This window comes from Odocoileus virginianus, chromosome 9, assembly GCF_023699985.2.
Source record: "Odocoileus virginianus isolate 20LAN1187 ecotype Illinois chromosome 9, Ovbor_1.2, whole genome shotgun sequence".
NCBI classification, from domain to species: Eukaryota; Metazoa; Chordata; class Mammalia; order Artiodactyla; family Cervidae; genus Odocoileus; species Odocoileus virginianus.
Genome location: NC_069682.1, coordinates 35,528,492 through 35,547,459, shown reverse-complemented (window position 1 = coordinate 35,547,459; position 18,968 = coordinate 35,528,492). Strand labels below are relative to the sequence as shown.

General features: G+C 48.1%; 1 protein-coding gene and 1 long non-coding RNA gene across 3 annotated transcripts in view; one reads left to right on the top strand and one right to left on the bottom strand.

Moving 5' to 3' along the window:
• Positions 1–18,968, bottom strand: part of DTD1 (D-aminoacyl-tRNA deacylase 1) — a 210,364-nt gene that overhangs the window by 133,342 nt on the left and 58,054 nt on the right. For both annotated transcript variants that reach the window (XM_070472208.1, XM_020878656.2), the window contains exon 5: positions 9,423–9,590. In XM_070472208.1, coding sequence (XP_070328309.1) covers positions 9,438–9,590 — 153 coding nt within the window. In that variant the 3' untranslated portion in view covers positions 9,423–9,437. The remainder of the gene's footprint in view (positions 1–9,422; positions 9,591–18,968) is intronic.
• LOC139036635 (uncharacterized) lies at positions 15,282–18,542 on the top strand. Its single transcript, XR_011489457.1, has 2 exons — positions 15,282–15,479; positions 17,738–18,542. It is a non-coding gene; the product is annotated as an uncharacterized lncRNA (long non-coding RNA).

Genomic DNA, 18,968 nt, shown 5'->3' with positions numbered 1-18,968 from the left:
TTCAAACAGAAAAACAAAAGAGAAAATTTTTAAAAAAGATGAATAAAACTAATATACTTCTTGCGAGACTTATCAAGAAAAAAAGAGAGGAAACAAGTTATGAGTATCAGGAATCAAAGAGGCAACAGCAGAACATTTTACAGACATTAAAAGAATAAAAAGGATATATTGCAACTTTATGCCCACAAATTAGATATGGATAAAATGGACAAATCTCTTGAAAAAAAATACAAGGACCATTTCCAAATCCTTTTAACAATGAGGGAGGCAGAGGGATTGGGAACCTAAAGAAAGCATAGAAACAGGGTACAAACTAAATGCTTGTTCTTGGGATATTTTTTATATTGCTCAAAGGAGGGTAGGTTCTTCGGTATAGAATGCCCAAGTGTCTTCCTTGGCAATTCTGAGAATTTCCTTTTGCAATTCTGAGCCTACAACAAAAGCCAGATGGCCATGACAAGATTGATATGGCAAGCATTTGTCATCCAGTTCAGTTTAGTCGCTCAGTCGTGTCCAACTCTTTGTGACCCCATGAACTGCAGCACACCGGGCCTCCCTGTCCATCACCAATGCCCGGAGTTCACCCAAACCCACGTCCATTGAGTTGGTGATGCCATCCAACCATCTCATCCTCTGCTCTCCCCTTCTCCTCCTGTCCTCATTCTTTCCCAGCATCAGGGTCTTTTCAAATGAGTCAGCTCTTTGCATCAGGTGGCCAAAGTATTGGAGTTTCAGATTCAACATCAGTCCTTCCAATGAACACTCAGTACTGATCTCCTTTAGGATGGACTGGTTGGATCTCCTTGTAGTCCAAGGGACTCTCAAGAGTCTTCTCCAACACCACAGCTCAAAGGCATCAATTCTTCAGCACTCAGCTTTCTTTACAGTCCAACTCTCACATCCATACATGACTACTGGAAAAACCATAGCCTTGACCTTTGTTGACACAGTAATGTCTCTGCTTTTTAATATGCTGTCTACGTGGGTCATAACTTTCCTTCCAAAGAGTAAGAGTCTTTTAATTTCATGGCTGCAATCACCATCTGCAGTGATCTTGGAGCCCAGAAAAATAAAGTCAGCCACTGCTTCCCCATCTACTCCCCATGAAGTGATGGGACCAGATGCCATGATCTTAGTTTTCTGAATGTTGATCTTTAAGCCAACTTTTTCACTTTCCTGTTTCACTTTCATCAAGAGGCTCTTTAGTTCTTCACCTTCTGCCATAAGGGTGGTGTCATCAGTGTATCTGAGGTTATTGATATTTCTCCCAGTACTCTTGATTCCAGCTTGTGTTTCTCCAGCCCAGCGTTTCTTATGATGTACTCTGCATATAAGCAAAATACGCAGGGTGACAATATAAAGCCTTGACATACTCCTTTCCCGATTTGGAACCAGTCTGTTGTTCCATGTCCAGTTCTAACTGTTGCTTCTTGATTTGCCATCCAAGTTTAACTAAATCCCAGACTTAAGAGAGCAGTTTCTATCCCTCAGATCTAAATTAATTGGATGAACTGCAGTAAAAGCAAAAGTACAGTAGCTTATACATGGAGATGCCACATCTGTGAACATGCTTCCAACAGATGTACTCAACACAGGTCACACTCTTAGGAAAGGGCCATATTATGAGCAGATGTCTCAATGGAATTATCAGCCTTCCATTCCAGAGCCCAGCTTGACAATGAAGTTCACAGGCTCACAAAGGAAAGACTTGTTTGAACTGAAGTTTGTCCAGGTTCTTTATAGGTCTATCTGGACACACATGAGGAATCAAAATTTCCTCCAGGTCAACCCTCATGCTCTGAAATCCACCTGCCACAGTTCTGTACTACATTGTAACCGATATCTGAAAAATCACAAAGGTAATACATAACTTAATTTCCAGAGACCATAATACTTCCATTTTACAGTCAAGAAAAGTAACCTACTTGCTCCTATATTTCAATCAAGATATTAACCCAAACTTAAGAGCCTGGGCCTTTCAATACCTCTTTTCTCACCTGCAATACTAGTAACTAAAATCCTGAAACTAGTTTCCATGTCCCATCTTTGGGGAACTCCACCTTCCCGGAATAGATTAAAACCTTTGTTTTTGAACTTAAAATGAGCTTTGGGATACTGTTTGAATACATTATTCTTTTACACTTACTACCATTAAATATTCTATATTTTAATTAACTGTGATAATAAATTTATGCTTCAAGCATCCAATGTGCAGATGAAAATGATAAGGTTTATTACACAAGAATAAACAATACAGAAAATGCTCATGCTATTCTGCTTGATGGTAAACACAGGTCACATTATATCTACAGTATGTCTCTAACTTTGTAAACTTAGAAAGCCATAGAATTATCTGCTTAGAGAAAACATAAGAGCATTAAGAAGTGTCTAATAACTTGGCACCACTATTTCATGACCTTATGAAAGAAAGCTGCTGGGGTGGTTCTCCTTCACTGCCTTCAAACGTTGGGGGTGGGGGGAGTGGGAGAGAGTCCAGGATCAGGAACAAGGGATCCATCAACAGCCTGTATGAACCCTGAGTCTCTCAAAGATGCTGACTTCCAGCTGATCTGTTTCTGGTTTCAAGCCTTTTGAACAACCAGAAGATGTGAGTGCCAGAGTCAGAACATATACACCACAGACCTGCTCTCCAAACCACTGTCAAAAGAACCTAGTTTCACTTATTTTTATTTAGTTCTGGTCATGGCTGGAAACTAACATGAGCTCATTGACACAGAAAAAGCAGGCTGCTCCATGAAAAACATAAGCTACTGGGAAGTCAGTGTTATCAATGAAGGATTCATGCAGCCCGTCTAGCATGTTAGGGACCCCAGTAAGGCCTGTGGCATGCTCTCAGGGCAGACACTCTTCCTGTGCACGAGTTCTGTGGGTCCTGGCTTGGCACTGAGAACATAGGGACAATGGTGTCATTTCTAACTGAGAAAGGAAAGCTTAGTGTGAACTAATAAGGCAAGCAGGGGAAAAAATAAAACTGATGTCATTTGATCATGGAAGGAACAAACTCTGACAGCAGTTAGTTTTTATTTTTTGCTTTAAATTCTGCCCCATGTATTTCTAATGCATACTTGTTCATATTTAACCACACCCACAGTGGCTCAGATGACGGTCTCAAAACCTTACTTTGATCCCTCTAAGCTAGTGCCACCCAAAAGAACTTTTTGCAGTGACAGACTGTTGTCTATCTGTTCTGTGCAATGTGGCAGCACCAGCTGCATGTAGCCACTGTGCACTTGAAATGTGGCTACTGTGACTAAGGAAATTAAACTTATATTTAATTTTAATTAACTTACATTTAAATATGCACAGGCAAGTAGTGTCTACTGTATTAGCACACTCCAGGTTATCAGCAAGCTTAGCTCTGTACTTGAACAATAAACAGAATCAATTATTATGGTCAGTCTTGCCGATCTGTTTCTAATAAATAAGGCAACTAAGGTGCAAGCCTGGGTAGGAAGTAAATCCAACCCCCCTGCCAGTAAAGTGACATAATATGCCTGCTCCTGTATAATATCTGCATCCTGTATAACAAAGGCCAGAACAACACTTGTGGTTTGGGACCAATAACCTCCTCCCAACAAGAGGAGAGAAAACAGGGCAGAAAATAACGCTGGAAGAAACACTCCTTAAAATTTCCCAGATGTATTGAAAGACATGCATTTATAGATTCCAGAAGTTCAGGAAACCCAAAGCAATCATCAGAATGAGGCTTAAATATTTAAAACAAGATGCTGGAATTGTCAGACAAGGAAAAGTTACTACAATTAATATGTTAAGGGCTCTACTGGGAAGAGTAGACAACTCTTGAGAAAAGACGGGTAATGTATGCAGAGAGACAGAAGCTCCAGAAAGGATCAAAAGGAAAGGGAGAGAGCTTCCCGTGGGCTCATCAGCCCCAGGAGAAGTCGGTGGGCTTGAAGAAGGTCAACATAGACTTCCAAACTGAACTGCCAACAGAGAGAGAAAGGAGTGGGGGGAAAGGAACTGACTGTCCAGGAACCTTGGGGAAACTGCACAAGGGGTAACATACACAAAACCAGATTCCAGGAGGACAAGGTGGAAAGAGCAGAGAAGTAATGATGGCCAAGAACAGCCCAGACACCAAATCACAGACCCAGGAAGCTCAGAGCATATCCATCAAGAACCACACTGGAGCAGGTCACAAGCAAACTGCAAAAAATGAAGAGAAAATATTGAAAGAAGCTGTGGGCGGAGTGGGAGGAGAGGCACACGGTACCCGCAGCAGAACAAGATGCTGAGTTACACAGGACTTCTCAGGAGAGACTGAGCCAGCAAGGAGAGAGTGGAATGAGAGATCTAAAATGTCCAAGCAAGAAAACCACCACCAACCTAGAATTCTATACCAACAAAACTATCCTTCAAAAGTGAAAGGGAAACAAAGGCTTGGTTTGATCCACAAGAAACACTCAAGGAAGTTCTCAGGCAGAAGGAACATGACACAGGTCAGAAACTTGGATTCACATAATGAAAAGCATATCCCCTGACCAGGGATGGAGCCCATGCCCTCTGCAGTGGAAGCACAGAGCCCTACCCAGTGGGCTACCAGGGAAGTCCCCAGATCTGTTCTTTTGCTTATTCTTGGTTCATCTAAAAAAAAGTATTTATAACATAATAATAGGTAATGCACTGGGCTGTGGAACACATGGAAGGCGACATGAGTGACACAGTATCGCTAGGGTCTGGGAGCTGCTGCTGTGAGGCACCTGCACAAGTAAGGTGGCCAGGCTGTTTGAGGATGGGCTCAGATTAGTGAAAAATGTGTACTGCAAACTCCAGGGAAACCACTGGGAAAAGGTTGTTTAAAGTTTAAAAAAAAATAAAAAACACTATCACAGGCACAGAGTGTCTTATACCATGAAACAACAGCATAGGGAAGGAAAAAGTAACAAGAATGCTGACACAGGGAAGCACAGTAAAGTTCAGGAATGAGAGACCCCACCTTCACCAGGGAAACAGCAGCAAAAAGTGACAAGATAGCCTTCTACAGAGCATACACACACACACACACACACACACACACACACACACACACACACACCTGCTCTAGCGCATCAAGTGCTCGGGCCTGGTGCACTGGGAAGACCCAGAGGGATCGGGTGGAGAGGGAGGTGGGAGGGGGGACCAGAATGGGGAATACATGTAAATCCATGGCTAATTCATTTCAATGTATGACAAAAACTACTGTAATGATATAAAGTAATTAGCTTCCAACTAATAAAAATAAATGGAAAAAAAAATTAAAAAAAAGAAAGAAATGTGCTCTGCCAGGACTCGTCTCACTATGCAAAGGTTAAGTTGGAAAAGCACACGGATGGCAGCATCCAAAACATTTTCCTTGTTTGGTTTCGAGGGCAGAAACCTCAGGACAGAAATGCGGGTGCTGGCCAGGAGTGCCTCTCTCACACCCTCCCAGTGGCAGCTAGGTTGATGCTCAAATGAGGGAACACTGCAACCTGTGGTCCCAAGTGGAAACCACACTCTTTTTCATGGGCAGTAGCCCTGATACCTTTAGCCATGGGCCAGAAAGAGGGTAAGTGAACTGTGGCCTCACAGGAAACCCTGGATCCTCCCAGCACGGTGAGAAGCCTGAGAAATGAGATGGAGGACAAAAGAGGAGCTGATTTTAGCAGTTTCATGTCCATTAGGTAGGATAAGGAACATCTGCTGTATGACAGAGGTGGTGACACCCTGGGAGTGTCCTCTGAACCAAGGGGGTTGGGGTTCATTTTCAAAGAAACACTTGCCCAAGATCCTGCAGCCTCTCACCCCATCTTCTCTTGCCTTTTCTTTCTCTCTCAAGCCTCGGAAATTCAGAGCTGCTCCCCTTCAGGCCTGTGATACTCCTGAGGGCACTTGTTTTTAAAGAAAAGTAAATGAAACCCACATCAAATGAAAACCACAGCTGCCCTCATTGTGGGGAGGTGGGGGGACTGTTTTCCTGTAGAGCAAGCTAGATGGCAAGGTCACCTTCCATCTGTCACCACCAGTCAGCTCTTACAGACTTCTGGACACTGGTGGTAGTTCTGGGAGGAGCGGCTGGGATGACACATTTCAGCAGAAGGGGCAGCACAGGTCCGCAGGCAGCAAACCCCCAATACACCGGTGGAGACCCCTGTAGGGCCTACAAATCTGGAAGCGCCCCCTGGTCTTCACCTGGTGTGGGTGTCTCAGAGGATGACCCCCTCTCAATTCACACCTGCACCAGCCACAGGGTCTCTGCCGCCATCTCCAGTGTGAATAACTGCAGCTGGACCCCATCTTAAACGGTCAGGAAAGAAGGTTTCACTTCAGGCTCCTGGTCCAAAACCCAGCAGCTGCAGTTATACTCATATAAATGTAGCTTCAACATCTTCATGGACCCGTCTACACTGCCTCAAGAGCCTCCATCCCATGAGCAGCAGCAGCTGGATCCTGAAGGCTCAGTGAGCCTGTCTCCTATGGTGCCAGCACCTGGGCCCCACATGCAGTCCCCAGGGACCCTGGCCAACCTGGCCACACCTCGGTCTCTAGCACCACAGACCCCTCGAGGCTCACCCAGACACCTGACGAAGTCACAGCCGAGACCTGCAAGGCCTGTCAGTGCTTGTCACGGCTGAGGCCGTGAGACCCGTGGCTGCCTGGACACAGCTGACCACTCAGCCTCTGGGGCTCACCTCCCCTCCACTGAGACCCACGGTCGGCCCAGGGGACCCAATGCAGTTCCTTCGCACCCTCCCAGGGCAGGCAAGACCGCCCCTCAGCACCTCTGCCACGTCTTGGTGGCCACGTCTTGCCGAGGGGACCTGGAGGCACCCTGCACAGCAGTCTCGTCCACACGGGGTCCCCATCCACCCTGTCCACTGGGCATGGTGGCTCGTGCCTACCCACCTTTCCCAGCACTGCTGAACTCCACTCACTTAGTTCACAGAAGAAAAACCAAGGAAGCAGAAAAGACATAACTTACTCACTGTCACACGGAAACTGGTAGGATGCAGGTAAACCCTGATGAAGTTCTGAGTCACAGCTGGACCCACTTACTTAGCATAATCAGAAAACTAACTTCAAGAGCCGCCCTGCACATTGCCTTTATGTGGCCTGTCACCCCCGGACTTAGGATTTCTGGATGGATTGTAAGTCACAGGCGGTAGCGGTGTTATAACAACAAAACTGACTGTATCAATGATGATCAAGTCCTCATCAGGTCTTGGAAGAGGTGGGAATGGAAGTTTTACACATATATGCTACATAAAAGGTTATGGTGTGTTCATAAATATCGAACATTACTTATATACCAAATTTCAGGTTCAGAAGACCCCCTTCTGAGGACAGTGAAAAAGCTGGCTTAAAACTCAGCATTCAAAAAACAAAGATCACAGCATCCGGTCCCATCACTTCATGGCAAATAGAAGGGGAAAATATGGAAACAGTGTCTAGATTTTATTTTCTTGGGCTTCAAAATCACTGCAGATGGTGTCTGCAGCCATGAAATTAAAAAACACTTCCTCCTTGCTATGCGTCTTTTAGAGAAGAAAAGCTATGACAAACCTAGACAGCATATTAAAAAGCAGAGACGTTACTCTGCCAACAAAGTCTGTATAGTCAAAGCTATGGTTTTTCCAGTGGTCATGTATGGATATGACAGTACCATAAAGAAGACTGAGTGCTGAAGAACTGGTGCTTTTGAACTGTGGTGTTGGAGAAGACTCTTGAGAGTCCCTTGGACTGCAAGAGATCAAACCAATCAATCCTAAAGGAAATCAACTCTGAATATTCACTGGAAGGACTGATGCTGAAACTGAAGCTCCAATACTTTGGCCACCTGATGTGAAGAACTGACTCACTGGAGAAGATCCTGATGCTGGGAAACAGTGAAGGCAGGAGAAGGGGACGACAGAGGATGAGATGGTTGAATGGCATCACCAACTCAATGGACATGCGTTTGAGCAAGCTCCAGGAGATGGTGAAGGACAGGGAAGCCTGGCATGCTGCAGTCCATGGGGATCACAAAGAGTCGGACACGACTGAGTGACTGAACAACAACAAAACTCATACCAACTGTTTCAGTTCATGAATAAAAACCAGGGGCTTTAGGTCAGAGCATCAAGATCCAGAACAAGGTGGGGTTTGTGATGATGACAAATGAGGTCGAGCATGAAGGGACTCCCCTCCAACTCTGGCTTCACGTTCACGTGAGTGTGTGACACACGTGAGCCCAGATCAGTGGACATGGCTGTCACCTCCCCATAGTGACACTCTGACAAAACACGGAGCCTGGGCCAAGTCAACAGGACCTACAGGACTGACCATCCCGCATGGCCCCCTCACAACATGGCTTAGCAACCCCACCTCTTCGGAGATCCCTGTCCCGCCTGTCTGTGAACTGGCTCCACTGCGCCTGGCCATACCTGCAGGCTCAGCTCACTCTCTCTGTGCTGGCAGCGGGCATCCTAACAGACATGCCACAGGCAGACCCCCAGGCACCCCACTCCAGAGGCAGAAGCCATGCCTCAGATGTTCTCTTACCATGTGGCATCTCCAGGGCAAACCCACAGGCGGACTTGATCTGAACCACAGTTTACAGGCCGAAGGCTCCAAACCTTGATCACGTGCATTCTGCAGCTGCCTCACCACTGGCCTGTCACCTCCAGCCCGCTCCCGAGGGCTGTTGGGGTCACCTTTCTAAAATGGGACCTGACTGTGTCACTTGTGCTCTTGACAGCTCTCAGAGCTTCCCCGGGACCCCAGAACAAAACCCAGGGAGCTCAGAGGTGTCCACCAGACTCACCATGACCTGGACTGTTCTGGGCCCCTGCCTCAGACAAGCATCCGGATAGCAGCCTATGAGCCCACTCTCCAGCCTCTGCCCATGCCCCCCTGTCCAGGCCACCTCAACACGCACACCTGCTCCCCTCTCAGCTGGGCAGCTCCATGCCCTTGCCCCCTTCACCCCATTTCCACAGGCCCCTCAAGGTCCTGCCCCTCAACCTGAGCCAAGGGCCATCAGGCAGTGGGGACAACGAGCCCATGACCTTTAGGCAGGGAGTTGGACCCAAAGCTACAGGGAACCCCCTGGAACATGAGTGGGCAGCACCAGGAGGGTGCAGTGAAGGACAACAGGTGAGAGGCTGCACAGGGTGCCAGATGCAACTCCACCACATACTCAGCTTCCAAGAGGAAAGTGTAGAAGTGGGAGCTTGAGTCTGGAACACTCTAGTAGCATTAACACCCACAGCGGTCAGCTGATGTAGGTGCATCTCAGCTCTTCTCTCCACCCTGGAGGGCAGCAGGATTTCAGGCGACCACAAGCGAACATCCATAAAACACTGCCATAAGCCGTCCCATCCTCCATCCCTGACTGGTGCCCCCACATAAGAAGACCATGCAGCCCGAGGAGGCCACCCTACCTGCGTCCAGCCCACCTACGGCTCCCGCTCTGAGGACACGTCCCCCTCGGCCCCGCTGCTGGCGCTGCGGTCTTCCTTGCGGGGAGCGCTTCTCTCCTTGCTTGACTCGGAAGGCCCTTTGGCTCTGGTTTTTTCTTTCCTCTGCTGCTGCTTTTCAAGCTTTGACAGCTGGTTATTAAAAAAAGAAAGAAAGAAAGAATTATTTTACAAGTGTAAACTCATGCCTGTATGTTCAAAACACCAATGACCTCACAGGCAGCGACCACGGACAACGATTTTTGTCGATAATGTGGGGTATCACATTGGCTCTGACACGCCAGATCCCATACCCAGTGTCCATCCATCCGACACCAGATGCATCAGACGTGTGATCTCTGTCAGACCCTCCCCACAGCTCAGACTGTCCCGGGGTGTGTGGGAAGGGTCCACTCATAGGCTGCTCTGACAGGCTGAGCAGAAAAGCCTTTTAGTCTAGTTTATAGTTTAGCTATTTTTTTCTTTCATGGCTCTATAGCTTTTTCTCACAGCCAGGTTGTCTTCCTGTTCACTGTTTTCTAAAGAGTGATAAGCTCTTCAGATAAGCTCACTCCCGTATTTGCTGAAGGTAAGAGAAGCTGTGACACAAACCACAGTAGACATCCCCTTGGCTCTCAGTTTGTCCTGAGACTCATCCGTGGTCTAGGCCCTGGTGTTCACAGTGGCTGCATGGCGGCTATCTGGAGATGCTGCCACGGGGCCCTTGCACATGTCCCCCAGGCCATCTGAGGCCACCTGAGGCCACTTATGCCCTTCTGGGTGCCTCCCCAGCTGGTTCAGAGACCACAACCAGATGGTGGGAAGACAGATCCGCTGAAACTCTTGAGCAATGCCCAGCACTTAAGAAAGGCGTGCTGAGAAACTCATCTGAGGAGATGGACCAAGTTGTGGCCAGAGGATTTTCTTGGACCAGAAGAGCCATCTGTGACAAAGCCTGACAGACAGCAACACCCAGGTTCATGGGCCTCCCAGGCCAAACCTGCAAACATTTTCCTGTTCACGTGGAAAAGGGGGAACCTGAAGAGCTGGCTGCTCCCCACTGGTCTCTGCCCCAAGCCCAGAGACATGAAGAAAAGTCACTGTAAGCAACTGCCAGATCCATGCTTTTCTATTCTTAGACTCTGAGCTAAACCTTTAGACAGATCAACAATCAGAAGCTTTCAATTTGGTCCAGAAAACCAAATTTATTACTGGCTGACTTTCTCCCCCTACTCCCACTCCAGGTGCCTGAACAACTGCACTAAACAGCTGTGTTGGTCAAGCAGGGAATTCAATTTTGTGAACAAAGGCTTCTCTTCCCCTTTGACCTGGTGACTCTCTTCCCAGAAAGCTCCCTGGGATAAACTCCCTCTCACGTGTGCAGGAAAGGCTCCCTGGCATGTGCACTGTGGTATTAATGTATTAGCAAGAACCTAGAAACTACCCAGATGTCCACCGATAGGAGGATTGATCACCAGAATGTGGCACAGTCACACAGAGTGATCCTCTAGAGCAGATGGACACGGATCAACATGGATAAGTCTTTAAACCCAGTTTATAGTCAATACAAACCAATGTCAGTTTCAGAAGCCTTAATGGCAGGATTTCATTTTCACAAAACACTACGTGTTGCTAACAGGCAGATGTAAGAAGGGCTTGGAGAGTACAAAGCAAAGTCAGTTCACTAGCTAACTTCAGGGAGAAAGAGTAGAGCATGGTATCACAGTAGAATGAATACATATGGGCTCCAACTGTAACTGTTGGCTTAACTTCTCTAAAAACAAAACCAGCTCTAGAACAGGGCTGCTGACCACTGCCAGACATGAATGCCTGCTACTAGAACTCAGACCAGAGATGATAAGATTCGTGCCAGGACATAAATGAACACATGGCTTCCTTCGTCAGCAAAGTCTGACTATGAAGAAATACCACTGCTGAACTGTGTGCTTAGAAGCCATCCTGAGCTCCTCCAGCCTGAGCTCTATGACCTGCCATGGCCTGGTAACAAACAGATCACAGACAGATGCTGTGAGCAGGATGGTTTTAGGCAGAGAAGACACAAAGTAAGTTTTTTTTTTAATTAAGATATAACTGGCAGACAACATTATATTAGTTTTAGGTGTAATGGCAAAATAAGAAGGACAGCATTTTACACATCTGAGTAGAGGATACACAGAGCTCCTTGCCCTCTGTCTCTCTGCACTATTATGTTTCCATAAATGATTATTTTTTTCTCTGTGCTTTTCTATCACAGATGTGGGAGGAACATCCTTCATCAAGATGCCAGCTGGGCTTTCCCCAGAGGCTCAATGTGTAAAGAATCTGCCTGCCAATGAAGGAGACATGGGTTTGATCCCTGGGTCAGGAAAATCCCCTGGAGAGGGAAAAGGCAACCCATTCCAGTGTTCTTGCCTGGAAAATTCCATGGACAGAGGGAGCCTGGTGGGCTACAGTCCAGAGGGTCAGAAAAAGTCAAACATAACTGAGTGACTAGGCGTGTGCACACACGCACACACACACAAGATGCCACCCGTCCTTCCTTGTTTCCCTTTTGGCGCTCTTTCCTCTACGAAATGATTAGGACAGGAAATGGGGCCCATCTGTCTTGCTCTTTTTCTTGTAAAATGATCTTGGATGTACAACATGAAAGTATATAACCATACTGAACTATACATTTTAAAATGGGCAGGATGTTAAATTTTATGTTGCATGTATCTTACAACTAAAATAATTTTTACTGAGACATAATTGACATATAACATTATATCAGTTTCAGGTGTACAACGGGATTCTGTACTTGTATTTAGTGCAAAAAGATCATCACAGTAAGTCTAGTTACCATCCACCACCAAAAAAATGTTTAACAACCTTAGAAAACATGATGTTGGCAATCCATACAGGACCCCCTTCCTATTTTTCATGTCCTTAGGTTATGGAATCCAAACATCTAGAAATCAACATTCGGCAGTGAACTATGATAAGCTGCTGTCAGCACTTTATATTCACATCAGTGTCTGTATGCATGCTGATATGTGTGTGTTCTACATGTACATGTCTGCAGGCAGATGGATACTTATACATACCTATATAACCGTAAATATGTTCCAAGCTAGCCTCTGAGAAAGCATGATTTTTATTCCCCAAAGAGGACCTCTTGGTTTTGGTTCCCCTCTTTAGAGGTAAATACAGAACAATGTGGCCATCTCCAGTGACACAAGCAGACCAAGGCTCTGAGATGCTGAGAGTCCATTACACACAAAGGCTTGTTTGTGATCCTGTTATCTGCCTCCCACTCTTTAACACTGCAGAGAAACCAGATCCTGGCCAGATGACAGGGAACAATTCCCAGTAAAAGCAGGATTCCTAAGGGTCCTCAGGTCCCCACACTGCCCATCCCATTCTGCACTGACCCAGGGGTGCCATCGACGCCAACCAAAACTGCGGGAGCATCCGCGTGAACTTCCACCCCAGCCCTGTGCCCACTGCCCTGGACCAAGCTTGTGGATCACGTGTGACAATTACTGCAGCAACAGGCACAGCCCGACTTTCTGTAAAGGATGTGATGCTGACTCTTTCATTATTTATCTTAAAACAACCCCGACCACACATGGCTCCATGCCTCAGAGTAAAAGTTCTCTGCGAGAACATTGTGAACTAACCTAATAAATTTAAGCCTTTTCTCAGAAAAACTTGGAATTCAATGCAGCCAGAATGTGGAATTTACATCTCAAGGCAAGAAAGCGGTGGGGTTTTTTTTTTTTTTTTTTGAGGAAACAAATGAGAAAGAAAAAGAAGAAAAGGGGAGCTACATACAGACTCCTGTAGCACGTCATGGCTTTCAAGTTAATGAGGACACAAATGTCAAGGAAAACATAAACCACGACAGGCCTGTGGGGACACAACCTACAACACCCGCGATGGAGGACTTTTGCTTTTCATTTTTTCATTTTTAAAGATTTTTTATTTTATTTTTGGCTGCGCTGGATCTTCATTTCCGTTGTGGGCTTTCTCTGGTTGAGGTGAGGGGGGCGACTCTTGGCTGTGTGCAGTCGCTTCTCTTGCTGCAGAGCACACGCTCCAGGCACGCACGCTTCAGCAGTTGCAGCTCACAGCCTCAGTAGTTGCGGTGCATTGGCTTAGTTGCCCCATGGCATGTGGGATCTTCTCAAACCAGGGATGAAACCTGTGTCCCTTGCATTGGCAGGTGGATTCTTAACCACTGGACCACCAGGGAAGCCCTGTTTGCTTGTTGTTGTTTTCTAAATCATCTGAAAGGGTCCATTTTGCAAAGCAGACAGTCTGCAAACCATACAGGCTCTAGTGTCTCAAAGTGAAACCCAAACCTTCCAAAGGCAGTTCCAGGCCAAGACACCCCCAAGGGCCAGGTAACCGTCCCGAGGTCAGCCCATTCCTCTCACGCCACATCTCTGAAGGTGGCGGGGGTGGTGGAGCGTTGGGGCGGGGGTGGCAAAGAACAGAGGATTGGACTATCTAGACCCAAACCTCCATGACTCACACTTAAATCCACTGAGAAAAGAAAGAGCTTTCTTTTTAATCAAGATGATCATGCTCTGGCTGATTCATGTCAATGTATAACAAAAACTACTGTAATGATGTAAAGTAATTAGCCTTCAACTAATAAAAATTAAAAAAATAAATAAATAAAATAAAAAGTTAATTTTAACATCAACAAAAAAAAAAAAGATGATCATGCTCTAAGTGCCTAACATACAAATAAGCTGGTTGAACACAAAGGTCACAGTGCTCCATCACAGGACCCGCAAACGTGATCATGACCCAAGGCACCAGGCAAGAGAATGAGTGAAGTGACCACATATGAGACAGCAGGGCAGGGTGGGGACTGCGGCCACACCACAGAGGACAAGCTCCCTAAGCTCTACCGGGGCAGTCACATTCTGTTTTCAAGCATGCATCTGGTAAAGGTAAAGTCACTGGGGTAGATGTAGCCCCCTGGTAGGCTCCTGGCTTTGTACCTCTGCCCGACTGACCCCGACTGCTCTGAACAGCCCACTAACAGCTGTGTCCTTATCCGCATCCCCCGGAGAAACCACACTGGTGGCCTGAGCTACAGTCACCATCCAGTCCCTCCTCTTCCCTCTACTCAGAAGTGGCCCTGAGCCTGCTGTCATACGGGCCTGAGCCACAGTCAAGAGGACCTAAGCGAGCTCCAGACGGCTTCAGAGGACCATTTTGCTTTCAAATAAACACAAGTGCATGAGACTTCTCAGAATGCAGGCAGTTCTCAGAATGAGGAGGGGGCATCTGGGGGATATAGAAGCCCTGGGGAGGGGCAGGGCCAAGCCAGAGGAATCAGCCATCCTCTTGGAGAGGGGGCAGGGATCAATAAGTTCCACGTCTGGAGCATGATGAGCTGACAGCAAAACATCTCATCACACACCTGTTGAAGTAAAGGAGAAATGGACCTTCAGGTGGTGAGGCTTGCTCAGGGGTCGTCCACAGGATGCAAGAGGCAGACATGGAACCACACCCCAGGCCTCTAGACACCAAACTCCACATTCTCTCCAGAGAGTCAGGTGGCCTTTCTTGTTTAATCTAGAAGCTTCAGTTCAGAAGTTTATGAGCACTGGCTACAAGTCATGCCCTGTCCAAGGTGCCAGGAACATAGGGGAGAACCAGACATAGCCCTGGCTTTCTGGGCTGAATGTCCACTACACAAATAACTGGCAACCCCTACTCTAGCCTGGTCCTATTCTCAGCCCTGGGTGTGCACGAAAGGAACTATTACCACCCCGTTGTGAGGTGGAGAAGCTAACAGCACTGGTGACACCAGCATCCTGCCCAAAGCTCAAGGCAGCCCAAGCGGCTGCCCTCTTTTGCACTCAGCCTCAGCGGATGGAGACACACAGGGACCTTGGGGCCATTTCCTTTCGACAAATGAAACCAAAACCAGCCCTGACCTGGATCCTGCTCCTTAGTGGTTTAGCAAAAAGCCACTGCAGGACCTCAGTGTGACTGGATGTTTCTACCTGTGGCTGAAGAATCGGAAGGACCAAACCTAAGGTGAGTGAACTGGATACTCAGCTAAGAGGAAGAAGGATGAGGAAGCCTCCAGAGCAACGAGGAACTGGAGGAGTGCTTCAAGGTCACTGGTATTGACCTCAGGAGAGGCCTGCAGGCTTATCAGCGGCAGTAGGAGAGGTGGGCCAGGGTGAGGGAGGCCAGTGTGGCTCCAGCCTGTCCACTAGTAAACGGGGCAGCCACAAGCAAGGGGCAGCCCCAGAGGTAGTCAGCACCAGGGAACACAGGGTGGCCAGTGTGTGGTGGGCTGGTGGGGTACAGGCCCTCAAGTTCGGGGAAGGCTGAATGGAAGAAGAGCTGAGGGTGGGGCAGGAGTCCCTGGTGGAGGGAGGGGAAGGTGTGCCCACCCCGGGCAGCACTGGCCTCTGTATTCATCTTCACCACAGGACATTTATAGGGAAGGGTGCAGGTGGTGCAGGCCCCCCCGGGCATGCGGCAACTGAACCAGAAGGTCAAGGGCTGTGGAGGATGAGGCTGAGGAGCGAGAGGCCAAGGGAAGTCAGGGCTGAGCTAGGAGAAGCCGAGAGAAGGAGGGCAAGGCACGGCCAGGACTCAGGACATCCCCCGGCTGGGATCAGAGGTGGGACAAGGTGCTGCTGGGGTAACCATCACCCAAGACAGAGGTGGAGACCTCTGCCAGCTGGTTGAGGGGCTGGGACACGAGGGAGCTCCGAATCACCAGAGATGGAGATGGCCATGGTGGTGGGCAGTCCACCACTCGCTGCTGAAGCATCTTTAAAGGTGGATCCTTTCAGTCTGTGGAACGATCCAGTGGGCGGTGACATAAAACACAAAATGAAGGAGCACCTCCAGGCTGTTGCAAACACCAGCCGCTTCCAGACTCACACCTGGTCCACGCAGTCAGAATTCCAGCCACCTTGAGATTCTGCTCTTTCCAGAGAAGCTCAGCAGAGGGCGTGGCTCTGCGGCTGGGGACACCTGTCCAGGCTGGGAGGGTGTAAAGGGGGAGACACAGAGACGTGTGTCTGCTGCTGCCACCACCCGCCTGCCCCTCTTGGGAATGTCCAACCACCCAGCTGACAGGCGCAAGCAGCCATGCTGAGGGGACCAAGAAAAGTGATTTCTTTACATTTCTGAACATAACAGGTACCCAGGAACCCCTGATGGAAGGGTCCCTCCTGGAGCAAGACGGTGTCTCAGACTTGCTTCCAACATGATTTCACAAAAAGGTGTGAATAATTACAACTTCTTCTAAATGTTTCTGTATATTCTCACAAAAACCATTTTAGGTCTTTTCTTCATTTTTAGACAACAGCCAACTAAAAGGAGCACCTCCTTCCTCAAAGGGCCCATGAAGGTAAACTGAAATGTTAATTTCCTCCCTTAAAAGTCTGTCTTCACATCAGGGAAACAAATGGCCCCTGAGATGGTGACAACCAATTTGTCACCCTGAGCATTCTGAGAAGTCAGGAGCAGGTCTTCTTGTTCCCAGACTGATTTTGAGCAACATGGAGGGGTGGAGTCAGTCGAGAGAGCAAGCTCAAGGCCACAGCCAGGCTGGGGAAAGTGCCACGCCTCCAGACTCCCAGCCGAGGTCCTGTCAACCTGACTCCTTAGGAGCCAAAGCTCACCTGGACAGGGGCTTCTGAGGTCAGCCCTACTGCTGGGGCAGTCAACCCTGAGCCGTCCTTACGAGGGTGGTGCCAGGTACAGTCTTGCCCTTGAGATATCTTAATGCTGGTTATTTCTGTCAGACTGTTCCGTCCTGCACATGAGCAAAATCTAATCAGAGAGTGAAGGAAATAACAAAAGAAAAGCTCAAGCCCCATGAAGTCAGTTACTAGGATTTTTATAGACCGTGGAGTAGATGGAAAAATTCTGTTCCAACCCACCCCTCGCAAAGATTCCAAGAAAGTCTTACGGTGCAAGTCATCGAGATCAAATGTCTCCTTTGCAATTACGTTTTAAAACACCATGAGGTAATGATGGCTCCACAGAAGCTGGTCCACATCTGCTGACGTCAGGAGGCACGAGCGGGCAACCCCAGGAAGCTGCGGAGGGGGGACACGGCTGGCACGTCCCCTCGGAAGTAAGGACAGGAGCTAAGAGACAAAATGCCCCACACCCAGCAGCCCATGAGTCCCTCTCAACAGCTCCAGAACCTTCCCTCCATGAGCTCGCCGTCCTTCCTGGGTCCAACAACTCCTGCCGCCAGGAAAGATGACCTGACTGTGCCGACTCATTGAAACCAGCCTGCTGACCACTCTCTCACCCTGCAGGTCCACCAAATGCACTGACGCGGGACAACTGTTTTGCTGGCTAATTAACACACCCGAGACAGTGAGGAAGACGCGCTGTGGCATGAGCCTCCTAGGGTCAGGTGCAATCACACACGCGCACACGCACACAGAGGAGGCAGCCATCCAGCACCACCATGGAGGGGCAGGAAAGCCCACGGATCCCTGCACAGTGACCAGAGAAGCCTGCAGCCCTTCCACCATGGGCAGGGCTCCATCAAGAAATGACAGGATGGAGCCGGAAACCTGGGAGAGGGCACCCACCTCAGCCCGAAGCCCCCAAGCCAGCCCACGGGGCAGCAGAGCACCTGCTGAGGTCCTGGAAACCTCTGGGCCCACGACCTGCGACTTCGCCTGCTGCCTAACAGGCCAGAGGGCAGACGACAGGAAGGGGACAGAAGAGAAGGCAAAAAAAAAAAAAAGAGTAGGCCAAACCCCAATAGCTAGAGAAACTCCAGGAAGACAGAAGTGAGTCTACGGTGGGATTTTTAAACAATCTATAGAAACCACTTCCGCGGACTAGTTCTAACTGACCGAGCCATCTTTAAACATTGGAATTTGTGTTGGGCAATTTGTTTTATTGAACTGCAACTTGATATAATTTCCTATTATGTGATAATTCTGAAAGCCTCTTTTTTTAAAGTGTCCTTGTGTAATGGAAAATCTGACAACATTCAAAGAGGATGGTGCCATACACGCCAAGGCGTCTGCCATCATGTCAGCTGTCGCGTTGTGTTATTTTTAAATCAACTGGCTGCTTAATAAAAACATAACAAAGCAAAGTACACACATGGTACCTAATTTTCATACATTATTAACTCTACTTGAGGTTTTCGTGGGAATTAAAAAAAGCAGGGTGGGGTGGGGTCGGGGAGACGTCAAGCAAGGAGGCATCCATTCCCATCTGAAATCATGCAAGCTAATTTTATTTTCTAATTTCCCCCTTGTTTACAAAAACCCTCTTAGGCATGCAGAGGGGTGGGTGAGGGTGGGGTGCTTCCTGTCTCTGCCTTATTCCTACTCAGCTGCCTGTCCCCCGATCCACCCAGCCATCCCTGCTGGCGATGCGACACACCGGGCAGTCTGCTTCGGGCCATCTTGGGATGGAGGTCAGCTCAGACGTGGGCTTCTCTGTCCTCACAGGAGAGGCTGTTGGGGTCCCTGCAGGGTTAGGACAGCTGCCCGCCAGGCCACAACTTCTAACCTCCTGCCA